Genomic DNA, 14,777 nt, shown 5'->3' on the forward strand with positions numbered 1-14,777 from the left:
GCTTAATGTAGGATATAGAGAGTAATTAGTAATAATTAATGAATTAACTATTCGGAGCGAGTCATTTGTACATTAATCTAATTACACTGTTGATTAGTAACTAGTAGTTCATTACTTTTATCAGAGTAACTTGCCCAACACTGTGTGTAATACAAATTCAATTAGTGAAGTTACACTAAAACTAAAAAAAAAACCACATTTACCTTTAACGTGATGTGAAGGTTGTCTAGAAAGGATTTCATGTGCATCATTAAAAGGGCTTTAGAAATAACATTAACATTTTGTTGTTACTTTATGTGAAGAGATGTTATTGTACGTACACAAAATCAGACAGACATGCACATACACTTTAATCTCACAATCCCCGATATACACTGTTGGATGTAACAGTGTAATTAGCTACTGTGATTAAATTACTTGTAAATAGGAATGAATTGTAATTACAGTTACTTTTGAAGTAATTAAACGTAATACCGTGTGTGATATATGTGTGTGCAATAGTGGAATTGACATCCAAATTCAAAGTCATCTTTAATGTATAATTCCCACATTTGTAATACTTTGTCAACTAACAATAATATTATTTGTAGTTTTATATTATTTATTTTATTGAATTAAAAGCGACTTTTTGAAAGAGGGATTTGTACAGTAATCTATTTACACTATTGAATATGTAATTAGTAATTAGTAACTAGTAATTCATTACTTTTTCAGAGCAACTTGCCCAACACTGCCGATATAATGCTAATGTCGTTGTGCACTAAATGATCAGGTTCTCTCTCTTTGTCCTTTTATAGAGGATCCCGGGTTCAGATCACGGCTGCGTGCTGTCTGATCTGATAGCAGGACAGACGTACAGTGTGTGGATGAGTTCCAGCACTTCTGCTGGTGATGGGGAAGTGTACAGCCCCCCTCTCAACTTCACTACACTAGAGGAGGGTCAGTGGCCTCATACGCTCGGGGCAGAATCACACCTCTGCGTCACTTTTCCAACCGATTACTCTAAAAAAATCACGCCGAAACACACAGCGCAGATTCAGCACATCCTGTGAAAGGAGACCGCTTCCTTCCGACTGCAAACTGGGACCGTCGAGCCTCTATCAGGCGTGTGTTTGATCTCAAACCTCCAGACGATCTCAGCTTGAGTTTCCTCTTACAGGATTTGTTGAGAAATAGAAAACCTTTTTTCTTTCTAGTTTCTGGGAACTTCATATTTCATTGCTGGTGAGGATAATTCATTCTGACGAAAGAAGGGTTTCAAAGGGTTGAAGCTGAAGGGTCGTTTCTCATCGCTAAACAGAAAAGCACAAATAATATATATATATATGACTAACTATATAACTATAAAATTCTTTCTTGTCACTTTGGTCAGATTGCCCCCAAATCCATGCCATTGGTTATTCATGGCGCAAAAAATATGAAACTTCAGCTCCGTATGGTTTCATCTTCAGGTCAGTTTTTGTGTGATTTTGGTGAAAACGGGCGCAGAGGTGACCTTCTGAACCAAATGAAGGCTTTCTCCCCGGTGTCTGAGAAAAGTGTTTCGTTGAAAGCAACAATGATAGCTGTTTTGTTTACGGTCGCGTGGGATTGATTTGGAGTTTTTGGAAAGCCGTCCATCTTCAGCAGCTCAGTTCAGTCCAAATCAGTCGACAAGATTCATGAAGGATTTTAACATCTGGCTTGTTTTGTTTCTCCTTTCCTCTCCGTCTCTGATGTTTTACCTTGATTCTGAATTTTGCAGGTTGTGTTGGAGTTTGTTTAACATTTGATCATTTCTACAGATGTGTGTAATATTGATCTGTTTGTGTGTAATGTTGCATATGTGTTTGTACTAAATATCATATTTTCTATTAGCGATTTCGCTGTACGATGCAAAACATGTTCTCTGCTGTTTCTTTACAGTATTGTCTCTGCAGTGTTGTTTTATTGTTGTTTGAAGTATTTGTGGATACAAATAATGCTGTGCACATCTAATGGGTAAACCTCATGAAGAAATGTCCATTTTTACCACGAAAATACACAGAAGAAATAATGTTTTGCACACGGAGCATGTTTGAAGACCATTAAGATTTGTCGCATTGTGTCATTTTTTACTAAATAATTGAGCTCATTATTGCGATGTGAAAAATCTCATTCTCACTACACAGTATTCATCCCAGGCACAAATATTTATTTGTTTTTTCTAGGGCTGTCAAACGATTAATCGCATCCAGAATAAAAGTTTGGGTTTACATAAAATATGTCTGTGCATATTAATTTTGTGTTTATTAACACATCCACATACATGCCTATATTTAAGAAAAATCTAAATATTTATAAACGTTTATATATCATTTCAATTATTGGTAAATATAAATAAATATGTGTAAATGTTTCCTACGTATTCATGTGTATGTGTTTGTGTTTATAAATACAAAATTAATACGCACAGTACACAGACATATATTATGTAAACACAAACTTTTATTCTGGATGCGATTAATCACGATTAATCGTTTGTCAGCCCTAAACCATTTAAATAATGACAGTGTGAATTGTCTTAAAATTGTCCTAAAAATATCCTTTTAAAAAAAAAAAAAAATCAAAATATAATTTTGTATTTTTTCTGACATTTCTTCTGAGATTTTCATCTCACCGTTCATGTCACAGCACAGAAACGCATTGTGTCACAGTTTCTCACACTTCAGTTTGGGGAAGGAACGATCATTTTGCACTTCCCTTCTCTAAAGCGTAACCGTTGGCCATTCGTCAAATATATTCATTTTATATCTCTTTCGCCTCCTGCAGTACCGAGCGGTCCGGTCCACAACCTTACCGCTAAGGTCTTCAGCTCCACGGCTGTGGTGATCAGTTGGGATCCTCCTCTGGAGCCCAATGGTAAAGTGTTCTACCTGCTCAATTTGGAAGAGGCGGGCACGAGCCATCCCTCCATCAACCGGACGCTCAACGCCACCCTCTCCACCTCGACCACAGAAAACATCTACCTGTTCACCAAGCTCAGGAAGTACTTTCCATACGTCATCAGAGTTACCCCATCGACGGGCGCGGGGGCGGCCGTAAATCACACCACGATGCTGCACCTGCGAACCGATGAAGATGGTATGCACGCAGCAGTCCTGTATTCCTGCTTATTCTTCAGAGCAGGTCCACTGAAATGTTCGGGTTTGTGCGTCTTCTAGTTCCAGGTTCTCCTCCATTCCCAGGAGCTAGCAGAAATCTCTCTTGGGCTTCCATCTATGTGACGTGGTTTCCTCCAGCGGAGCCCAACGGAGAGATCATAGATTATGCCATCGTGCTGCAGGGGTCTGGAGGCGTCCACAAAAACTTCACCCCTGAAACTCATGTAACGCTGACAGATCTCACTCCATTCACACCTTACAATCTCTCAGTCGCTGCGGTGACCCGGCTGGGCGTCGGGCCGGCTGTGATCATACCCCTGCATACTGATGAAGCAGGTTAGATGATCTGTGCCATGATTATACTTTAAATGATGAATATCCAGACTTTAAACATGGACGTTTGATGTGTGATATGGTTTTAACATTTTCAGTAATCATGTTTTTTATTGTGCATTCCAATTAATATCAATCAGACCGCAGGTCGTTTGTTTTGATTTAAGCCATAATAACTAAACAAATACAGCTAACTAACACAATAAAAACAGGATGAGTTAAAAAAAACCATGATTTTTGGAAGTTGTTTCATTTTGGAACCAAACTCTTCACGTGTTGTTTGATAGTTGAAATCTGAAAAAAGTATAAATCTAAGGCAGGGTTGTAACCAAATGATTTTAATACTTTAAAAAGTTACGTATATGCACACAAATTTGTGTGCGTGCTTGTGCTTTGACGTGGAAGACGATCATGTGCATGAGGTTATCATTTTCAGGTTTTAATGAAGAGTTTGGTTCCAAAATGAGATAACGTTCAAAAATCATGTTTTTATTTTGTTATCCTGTTTTAATTGTGTTGGTTAGCTGTATGTTGGTTAGCTGTATGTTTTGCTGTATGCAAAACAAACGACTGCAGCACAATAAAAAACATGATTTTTAGAAATTGTTAAAAAATATTACACATCAAACTTCCAAGTTTAAAGAATATAAATTATAAATTAAGAAGGATAACATGTTTCTAAAATCATGTTTTATATAATGTTTTCTTGATTTTCTTGTGTTTTATTGTGCTAGTGAACTGTATTTTTGGAGTTATTAGTTTGATTGATATTAATTGGAATGCACAATAAAAAACATTTAAAAAAATCTCATTTTGAAACCAAACTCTTCAAATATTATTATTTATATTTAAATATTTATATTAAAACATAGTTCAAATTCATGTTACAAACCTTATTCATTCCTATATTGTACATCACATTATTATCAAGCTTCCTCATTTTGCACTTTTCTTTATTATTGTGCATCCCTTAAGTGTATGTTTTTTAGGCTTGTGATATTTATGCAATACAATTTTTTATTTAATATCTTAACTTTAAAACCAATTTCAAGCCAAATTATACAAGACATCGTGTGTTTGCCTTTACATAACATTTTACAAATGCATTTCGCAGACATTTTGATTCAAAGTGACTTACATTCATGATATACTTTTGTTTTTGAGCAGCATGTGCGTTCTCTGGGATTGAACCCTTTACCGATTGATCTACATGTTTAATGTCTCGTCTGTCTGCGTGTTCAGGACCGATGTCCCCACCACGCAATCTCAGTATATTCAACCACACTTCAGATTCTGTTTGGCTTCAGTGGGAACCCAGTCTGGAACCCAACGGAATCGTTCAGCATTACGGCTTCAGAATACTGGAACTGAACACGTACACCATCAGATATCAGGTGCACACCTGTGTTCATGTTTATATGTGAGCCTGGTCTTAAGTAGCACAGGGATATTTCTGGCAATATTTGGATCAAAAATTTGATGTTTCTTTATGCAAAAATTATTAGAATATTAAGTAAAAAATTATATTCCATGAAGAAATTTTGTAAATTTCCTACGTATATATATATATATATAAAACTTTATTTCTGTGAGTGGCTGCAGCACAATCGCGAACAAAAATGGCCGGAAACAGGCTTCGCTGCTGACCGCTCTTTGGGAATAACCCACTCAAGTTTGGTATCTATGTAAAGCATAGAATTTTAGCTTTCGGGTCATTCTACAACGTCATTACACCTGAAAGCCAATAAAGAGTGTTAAAACAAACCTGTTTCTTCTTGGCAACAGCCTGCAACCTAGCCTCTGATGGACAACTTTAAAGACCATTTTCTCAATATTATGATTTTTTGCGCCCTCAGATTCTTATTTCTTGGCCAAATATTATCCTGTCATTAATACCAAACATCAATGGAAAGCGTATTAATTAAGATGATCTATGATTAAAAAAAAATACTCTTATTACTGGTTTTGTGGTCCAGAGTCACCTGTGAATTTTTATATTAAATTCACATACGCGTGTTATCTCCAGAACTCATCAGATGCATCCACACATGCAGAACTGAGAGGCTTCAGACCTCATAACTCATACGAGATCAGCGTCAGCACACAAACCAGGGCTGGAAACGGAGAGCAGTACAGCTTACCTGTCATATTCACCACCAATGAGTCAGGTAACGCACAGAAGCGTACCATTGATCGATTTTTCGGGATTAAAGTGGAACTTGAATTCACATCACAACCACCCCCATCTTCTGAATGTTACAGTGTCAGATGCAGTTGGGAATCTGACGTGCTCCGGATTGGATTGGAATTCGGTGTATATGGAATGGGAGCCTCCGGTTCATCCAAACGGAGAGATTCTGCATTACCTCATCCGCTCTGGAGATCAGGAGGAGGAGGTTCATTCCCTCACGCTCCCATACACAGTGGTCCACACCTTCAACGGTCTGTCACCAGATGCCTTCTACATCATCAGCGTGGCGGCAGTAAATTCAGCCGGAGCGGGAGAGGAGGCAAACTGCACGGCACAAACTCCATCAGAGTCGGGTACAGTGTCCTGACGGTTTCATTTAAATTATCAAGTGCAGTACAAGAATCAAGATGAGCCGCAGCTGTAGCGCTGTGATGCTTTATGAGAGAAGTTTTAGGATGCTTACATGGAAATGAGAGTGGCATAGTTTACTCTTTATCCCTCATCATTTGGCTTCATCTCGACTTATTTATAAATGTCATAAACAGTCCAAAATGAAAAGTGAGTGAATATGCAGAGCTAACTATACATCAAACCCAAAAAACTATGTTTGAAATTAGAAAATGATGCAACAAAATTAAATTGCATTAAATAATAATAACAATGCAAAACATTAGAAGAAACACACTACTAACTTTATACAACATTACTTTTTTTATATTTTTGTTTATTTTGTTTTATTTTTGGACATTGCATACATCTTAACAACATAAACAAAAGTTACGGCGAATGCGCTCTTTTGTAACCCCAACCTTACTTGCGGTACACATGCACAAACAATAGAGTTCTTGTTGATTATTTCTGATAACAATCAAATGAAACTAGGCTAAACTTGTCTCTCCATTATTTTGAATTTAGACTGCGATACCAGGCTCAACCACTAGATATCAGTGTCCCGTACGGTTTCTTCAAATGCGTCAAAACTACAGGACCCATTCAACAAATTGTTTATTTAATAAAATGAACATACAACAGAATTCAACAAATCGTATATTAAAAACAATTATTATGAAATAACATAATTATATAAATTGATATTTACATAAAATTACATGAAATATAAATAGTTAGTAATAGTAATATTATTAGACACTAGCCAAACACAAACCGGAAGGTAACTAGGGGTCATCGTGCGCGTGTCCTATGAAACAGCCTATAACACAAAAATTCACTTTTCAAAATAATATCTTTCTTCTGTCTGACTGAAGTCAAATAAGTAATAAATGAAGTGATGTTGTCTTCCTCTCTCTATCAGTTCCTGGTCCCCCCCAGTCCCCGACAGTAACGGAGGTCTCCTCTGACAGCGTGTCTCTAATCTGGCAGCGTCCGGCCCGCGTGCCCGGTCTGTTACAGGGTTACAGCGTGGAGATTCAGAGATTGGCTAGACACTGTCGGATGAAGGAAGATACGGAGTCGTGTGTGGAGAGTGAGGTCATGGAGTGGGTGGATGGAGAAACCAACGGAGTCACACTCTCATCTCTGCTTAAATACAGAGAATACCGCATCCGAGTGCTGGCGTTCACCAGAGCCGGACCTGGAGAACCTTCGGGGTGGATCCACACGCAGACGCTTGCTGGAAGTATGCGTGTACATGCGCACGAATCCACCCAAAACTCAAGCCTGGCTTTTTCTCACTTCATGTGTTTTGTCTCAGATCCTGATGCTCCTCCTGGTCCCATCTCAGTAGTTCCGTCTGCCACCGGGTTAAAGGTGGAGTGGGAGGAACCCTCGGTCATCTCAGGGCCCACATCATACCTTATCGACATCATTGCTGTGAGTTCACAAACATGAAAACATCAACTGGATTCTCTGTTTTGTCCTATGACTGTTTCCTCGTTCTCTTGCAGCTGGACGGCTCTGGAGCTAACGTTAGTTTGGTACGACACTCAGAGGAGATCCGGGCGGTGGTTGTGGGAGACCTGACGGCGTTTACGTTGTACTCTGTGACTGTCACCGCCTTCACAGGGAGTGTTTCCAGCGCACACGGGGATGGCAAAGCATCCCAACCCGTCCTCATCAGGACCCTGGAGGACGGTGAGGAAACCTCTACATGCTCGTGATTGATTTTCATTAAACAAATCTTTCACAAGCAAGTTCTCATCGTATTTGTGTTCTCCCAGAGCCCAAAGATCCACCTCAAAATGTGACCTTGACTGTAAATCCGGGCGAAGTGACACGGGTCTACCTGACGTTCTCTCCGCCGGATGAGCCCAACGGAAACATTAGCGCGTACCACGCTGCCGTCTACCGCGACGGACAGCTAGTTTTCAGTATCAACAGCCTGCCATTGGTCAGCAACCCTAACAACACCATGACCACTGTCATTGAAGGACTGCAGGGCGGATTCAACTACAGCATACGGGTAATCACTTCCACAGACTAATTCAGACCAGTTTTCAAATGCATATGGAGCACTAAGTTGTGTTGTGTTCGTTTTCGGACTTGAAGACGTTGTTATCGTCACATGATAAAATAGTCACTTGTATGTGATGGTTGCAGATAGCAGCAGTGAATGGAGCAGGTTTAGGACCAAGTTCCGAAGTCCAGGTCACCACTGGTGTAAAAGGTATGAGAAATCTGATTTCGATCCGATGATTTGTTTTCTGAAGTGACTGTCGTTTTGAGATTCCGATGGGTTTATTTAGCCCCCCCCAAGCCGACGAGGAGGCCGCGGGTCGCTGTGAACAACGCAGGTCTTGTCTTCACAACCTCCAACACCATAACCATTGAGATGCCCGAATGCTTCTTCACTGATGACCACGGACCCATCCAGAGAGTCCAGGTCATTGTTTCTGAGCCGGCAGGTATAACAAATGACATTTCACATTATATACGATAAATCCACCTCATAATAGACCAGCGGTGGGAAAGAGCTTATTGGTGTCCTCTTGATGCAGTGATGGACTACGGCAATCTGTCCAACTGGAAGAGTGTTTTCCTCCAGCCCACCGCTCCGTATCTGACCGATGAGGGATTTGTGAATCCGGCATGCTCTGAGAGATCTGAACGCACGACCACACATGCAAACACATACGTGATAGGAGAGGACGAAGGCTGTTTGTCTGAAGATGCTCGGATGCTGTGTAACGGACCTCTTAAACCCAAAACATACTATGTGTAAGACACAAGCAGCTAATTTTGTTTTGTTTATTTAAAAAATGTAACCCAGTTAAGTGTTCACGATTGTACTCTAGATTCAAATTCCGGGCGACAAATATCCGTGGGCAGTACACCGATTCTGACTATTCAGAGAGGATTAGAACTGCAGGTATGGACGTATGAAACGGGTGTTTACTGACTGCTGTGGCGTGCATTTAAAAAAAAAAAAATGCAGCGTTACACCGTTTCTTTCAGATGACCAACTGTTCACTCGTGATGAGCAGATCATTCTGGGAGTTGTGCTCTCTGTGTTTTTGCTTGTGTTTCTGATCCTGATTATATACTGCTCTGTGAGGTATGCGATGCAATTTCCATAAAATACTCAAAGACCGTAAGATTTATCACTTTTAGCAACTAGACTCTCTAACCCCTCCAATCCCAGAATACACCGGAGGCAGAAGGAAGGCGGGACATACTCTCCACGCGAGGCTGAGATCTTCGAGACCAAGTTCAAGCTGGATCAACTCATCTCTGTGGCCGACATGGAGTTTAAAGAAGAGAAGATTAACCGGTACGACCTGTGACATCACACACATCTGCGTACACGATTCCTCACTCACTCACTCACTTTCTCATCCACTCATATCTTCACTAATTAATTCACATTTATTTAATCAATCTTCTATATATTTCATTTATTCAATTTCTCGCTTGATTTCACTAATTCACTAACTCACTGCCGTGTGTTCTCAGGTACTCCTCTTTCTTCTTTAGAAGAAAGGAGATTTTTGTCATCCAGTAAGTAAACCGTGATGTTGGTGTGTCCCTGATGCATGACAATATTTAACATAGTCACTGTCGTTTCTATACACGTGCGTGTGTGTGTGCTGTTAGTTGCTGGTGTTGAGTCGGTTCTTCACGATTGTGTTGTAATGTCTTTTATTGAACATACTACATTATGTACAAAGCAGTAACACAGCGCTGTTCTGTTTTATAGTGTAGCTGTGTCGTTTTTGCTTTTTTGTGGTTCTACTAGAAGAAACATACTGTACTTGCTAGTGTGTGTTTCTTAAATTAGATCAGTGGTTCTAAAACTGGGGGCCCCAAGATGGACAGGGGGGGGCACCGATTGTTTGGCATTATATGAAATGTAGAAATGCATAAATTAAATACAATCATATAAAACATCACCAACCAATCATTTTGATGTTCCAGCGTTGTTTAACAGAATTTGTTTTTCTCTTAATTCAAATTCAAAAATGAGATTATAAGTATTTATATTGGGAAGAGGGCGCAAAGGGATGCACAAAGGGAATTTCCGAGTTCCTAATTTTCGAGAACCACGGAATTAGACCATGTTGGAATAAGATTTCAGGTCTTATTTGATATTTAATGTGGAAAAGAAGCATAATGTTCATTGTTCTTGGCTCTAAACACATTTTTTTCTGTGTTTTGTTACAGGCTGCTGAGTTACAGGAAATCTCTCAGGTAAGTGAGAAGGTCGCTTGTTTCAACCTTTATTTATATGATTGTTTATATTTCAGTCCATAAGACACCAGCATCTGTTTGTTTATCTGTAAAGTGTTTACCCATGAGCACCCTCTGAGAAAATCTGCTCTGTTTGTTTATGGTTTTGTGGGTGTTTTTATGCACATTTACAGGCCAATCAGTAAGAAATCGTTTCTTCAGCATGTGGAGAATCTTTGTGCCAATGACAACGCCAAGTTTCAGGAGGAGTTTGCTGTAAGCTTCAGTGTTTGTTGTTGTTTTGTGTGGGTGGGTGAGAGAGAGAGAGAGCAGTAGAGAAGTGTAAAATGAGTTTCAGTGATTTAAAATGGATGGGCAGAGTTATGTGTTCAAGACAGCATGATGGATGGATTTCTTCCTGGTGTCTTTTATAAAAGACCATTTTCTGTTGTGTGTTACAGGAATTGCCAAAGTTTCTTCAGGATTTGGCCACGTCGGATGCTGACCTGCCCTGGAATCGCTCCAAGAATCGCTTCACTAATATTAAACCCTGTACGACAGATTCCGCCTCATTTACACACTCCTAAAAACAGCGCAATCAAATTTTGACATCCTTTACTTCACTTTGCTTCAGTCCGAACTAGGAAGACCGTTCACAAACAAAACACAACCTGTATGCTGTCACTGTCCTTTGGTCAATGAATTCAGATATTCCTCAAAATCGTATTTCATGTACACAGAAATACATTTACAGTACGTACATTTAGTCATTTAGCAGACTGTTTTGTCCAAAGCAACTTACCAATGAAGCAATTGGAACATGATAAGGACTACAAAAAGGTTTTTTTTTATAAAAACGTTATATAAGTTTAGACTGTTGTGAGTAAATGACAAATGTACACGGTTGGTTGAAGTAACATTCCTTTTAACATGGAAACTTAAAACGCATTTTTTCTCATGTTTGTTTCAGACAACAATAACAGAGTGAAGTTACTGTCTGAACCTGGAATGCCGGGATCTGACTTCATCAATGCCAGTTTTGTGTCTGTAAGAGCAGTGGGAAAGCATGCACACGTCACGATCTGTGATCTTCATACCGCAGCCGAACGCTCATCTGACATCTGTGTTCTTCTCTCAGGGTTATCTGTGTCCCAATGAGTTCATAGCCACGCAGGGTCCACTGCCCAGTACAGTCGCAGACTTCTGGAGGATGATTTGGGAGACAGGGACCAAAACCATCGTCATGCTCACACAGTGCTTTGAGAAGGGCCGGGTATGTTTGGACTGTAGGGTTTTTTAGGCAGTTATTTAAAGATGTTTATGTCATGGGGATTTTGTTTTTGGAATAAAAAAAGAATGATTAAAATTGCTCAAAATAAATAAAACCAAAACCAAAACCAAATGAGACATGAAGAGTTTGGAGGTGTTAAATGAATGTAGATTGTAGAGGTCAAATAATCCGGATTTGGGTGAATTTGATGTGAAATGTTCGTTTGGATTGCAGACTTGACAAATCTGAGATCTGTTTGAGAGATTGTTGTTATCTCTTCTGAAATGGAGACATTTGTGAGATTTCTGACTCTCTTTCCTGGTTTGGGAGAAATATTTGAGACTAAAGCACATTGAGTCCGAAATATCTGTGCGTTGAAAATGAAATACGACCTCACGTTGTGTCAATCACATTTACACACTGCCTCAGATATTTTCGTCCTTCATAAAGAATTCGGACCAGATTCGATTTCTTGCATTGTTCGCATTCGTCAAGCATTTTGAGAGGCCTTTTTTTAACAATTCAGAGACACCGTACAAACGAAACCCAAATACGAAAAAACACATACGAAAATTTCGGCCTGTATGTGCAAAGACCTTAAGTGTAAACAAAGGTTTCTGTTTGCTCTCCTTTTCATCTCGTTGGTTTCCAGGAGAAACTGAGATATTGAAGAAATAAACTTTACCTTTTAAAATCCCCAATAACAGAAGAATATCATTTTCAAAATCTGTTGGAAAAACACAATCACAACTTAACTGGAAAATATTCTGATTGGTCGTTTCAGATTCGCTGTCATCAGTATTGGCCGGAGGACAATAAACCCGTCACTGTGTTTGCTGACATCATCATCACTAAACTCACAGAGGACGTGCGACCTGATTGGACGGTTCGATCACTGAGAGTGGAGAGGGTAACACTATTTAATAAATAGCCTGACGTGATGACATCATTTTGTTCCGTGTGAATGCAAAACTGTGTATATCTTGAAAGCTAATATTTACAGACAGACGGGATTGATGGATGATCTCTCTCTCTCTCTCCAGCATGGTCACTACATGATTGTCCATCACTTCAACTACACATCATGGCCCGAACACGGCGTTCCGGAGTCCAGCTCCCCTCTAATCCAGTTTGTCAAAGAGGTCCGTTCCAGCAGAAATCATGACAACACAACCATAGTTGTGCACTGCAGGTACACCAGACGCTTGTTTAGCGCCGCTCCCCTTTCTTACAAGATCTACTGTACATACATAACAGGGCATGTATGAAGCTCAGCTGTTCTGTATGTGTGAGTACAGCGCTGGTGTGGGAAGGACGGGTGTGTTCATAGCTCTGGATCATCTCATTCAGCATGTGAGGGATCATGACTTCGTGGATATCTACGGTCTGGTTGCGGAGCTGCGCAGTGAGAGAATGTGCACGGTGCAAAACCTGGTAAAGCCTTCACAAACACTTCTTTTCCTCTTTATATGGCAGACGCAGAATAGCGGTGTGCTCTGATGTTGTTGTGTTCCTCTGGTTCAGGCTCAGTATATGTTTCTGCATCAAAGCACGATGGACCTGCTGACGGCTAAGGGAAACAGTCAGTCCATCTGGTTTGTCAACTACTCCGCTCTGCAGAAGATGGACTCGTTGGATGCCATGGAAGGTTTGGAAGGCCATGGAAGGTCTTTATCATCGTAAAGTAGTGCTACATGTACAGTCCTGTTGAAGATGCTAATATTGTCCTCGCCTTCAGACACGATTAGTTTCTATGGCGACGCCGAAATGAGTCCATGTGTTTCTTTGGTGTTGATTTTTAATTGCTTCATTAAATCGCAGCACGACTGCTGTATGACTTCCTCTGACTCCGAGTATGTGATGCATAAAGATCCTGTTCGATCTTCTCAGGTGATGTGGAGCTGGAGTGGGAGGAGACAACAATGTAACGTGAGGAAGCTTTTCTCTTGTCAGCTGTTCATCTTTGTCTGATGGTTGTGAGGAGAACCTCATGAAAGCCCCACGGACGCTGGGACTCGAGACCTCGGGGCCAAACAGAGAACATAAGAGGAGAGTAACTCTCTAATTCAGACAAACAAACACACAATTCCTTCACTAATCTGATCTCGGTTTCACACTCTTCTTTATATCTAGCAGACGGTCTCATCCATCAAAGGTTTTTCAAAGTTCTTCCATCACCTGTAATTCTTTTATTTCTACCTACGATATGTGATGAGAACCTCCTACGTATGGACTCAAAGCAGAACAGACACGGACGTATTTGCTTTTAAAGAATGTGAGAGTTTAGAGCTGTAAATGTAAAGAGCTGGATGTTTTATGGTATTTAGAATGAAATGTACGAGGAGAAGGAAACCGTAAGGAATTTATTCCCGATTTTTTAAACAAAACCAGAATGAACAGTCGGGACACAATTATAATTATTTAACATTGTTTGTCATGAAATGATAAGGTCATTTCGTGTTTTTTTTCCATAGTCATTCACACTTAAAGTTGTGAGTGTGAGAACTCTTCACATATTGTGTGATGTTGTGTTCACAGCTAGAAAACGGCACTAATTCTTTGTAAATGTTTGTCTTTTTCACACGTACAAGATATTTTTCCCGTGAGGTTGAAAACATGTAGAAATCCATCAGGAGTAATGCCGTGTCATTTATATTTGACCGCTGGGAGACTTTGAAATAAACATATTTTGTTAAGTTTTGCTTGGGCATAATAAGATACCGATTGTCCATGTGAAGAAATTTGTAAATAATTACTGGATCAATCTTTTAGTTGTCCTTTCTTGCTTTATTCACAATGTGAGGTACTAACATTTATGGTCTCACAAACTTAGTCAAATGTCTTTGCTTTATCATTAATTATCAAGCCAAACTGTGTCAGGAGATGAAATACTTTTTGTTGTGTGTATATTTGAAAATATTTGTGTTTTGAAATATATTGCTTTTCTTTCAAAGACAACGCAGATGTTTTTCGAGTACAGTACTATGTTTCATTACAGTACAACAGCGAATGTGTTACAAGATGGCACAAATTATTATTTAATAATGTATAAATAATATAAATTAGGTAACTGCACATTTACATTATATAATGGAAATAAACTGATGTTTGGCGATTGTTGCAAACATGAACTTCGGATGAGAAAGTAGGTATGATTAATTATTTTGTTTATTAAGTTGTTTCACGGTGACGTTGTGTGTAAAAAGTTGATATTTAAATTGTTTTTGTGGCAGTTTTC

General features: G+C 39.5%; 1 protein-coding gene across 4 annotated transcripts in view; it reads left to right on the forward strand.

Moving 5' to 3' along the window:
* ptprq (protein tyrosine phosphatase receptor type Q) overlaps nt 1-14,132 on the forward strand; it is a 42,528-nt gene extending 28,396 nt beyond the window's left edge. For all 4 annotated transcript variants that reach the window (XM_056766971.1, XM_056766974.1, XM_056766975.1 and 1 more), the window contains 27 exons: nt 798-939; nt 2,791-3,102; nt 3,183-3,458; nt 4,698-4,849; nt 5,482-5,623; nt 5,718-5,999; nt 6,959-7,282; nt 7,358-7,476; nt 7,551-7,737; nt 7,824-8,065; nt 8,203-8,269; nt 8,349-8,507; nt 8,601-8,820; nt 8,898-8,971; nt 9,058-9,157; nt 9,245-9,373; nt 9,556-9,600; nt 10,264-10,290; nt 10,464-10,545; nt 10,731-10,821; nt 11,240-11,316; nt 11,408-11,542; nt 12,324-12,449; nt 12,583-12,731; nt 12,838-12,973; nt 13,064-13,187; nt 13,430-14,132. In XM_056766971.1, the coding sequence (XP_056622949.1) occupies nt 798-939; nt 2,791-3,102; nt 3,183-3,458; nt 4,698-4,849; nt 5,482-5,623; nt 5,718-5,999; nt 6,959-7,282; nt 7,358-7,476; nt 7,551-7,737; nt 7,824-8,065; nt 8,203-8,269; nt 8,349-8,507; nt 8,601-8,820; nt 8,898-8,971; nt 9,058-9,157; nt 9,245-9,373; nt 9,556-9,600; nt 10,264-10,290; nt 10,464-10,545; nt 10,731-10,821; nt 11,240-11,316; nt 11,408-11,542; nt 12,324-12,449; nt 12,583-12,731; nt 12,838-12,973; nt 13,064-13,187; nt 13,430-13,467 (3,957 nt within the window). In that variant the 3' untranslated portion in view covers nt 13,468-14,132. The remainder of the gene's footprint in view (nt 1-797; nt 940-2,790; nt 3,103-3,182; nt 3,459-4,697; nt 4,850-5,481; nt 5,624-5,717; nt 6,000-6,958; nt 7,283-7,357; nt 7,477-7,550; nt 7,738-7,823; nt 8,066-8,202; nt 8,270-8,348; nt 8,508-8,600; nt 8,821-8,897; nt 8,972-9,057; nt 9,158-9,244; nt 9,374-9,555; nt 9,601-10,263; nt 10,291-10,463; nt 10,546-10,730; nt 10,822-11,239; nt 11,317-11,407; nt 11,543-12,323; nt 12,450-12,582; nt 12,732-12,837; nt 12,974-13,063; nt 13,188-13,429) is intronic.
* The last annotated feature ends 645 nt before the right edge of the window (nt 14,133-14,777 follow it).

The sequence above is a fragment of the Triplophysa dalaica genome, chromosome 14, assembly GCF_015846415.1.
Source record: "Triplophysa dalaica isolate WHDGS20190420 chromosome 14, ASM1584641v1, whole genome shotgun sequence".
In the NCBI taxonomy this organism is placed as follows: Eukaryota; Metazoa; Chordata; class Actinopteri; order Cypriniformes; family Nemacheilidae; genus Triplophysa; species Triplophysa dalaica.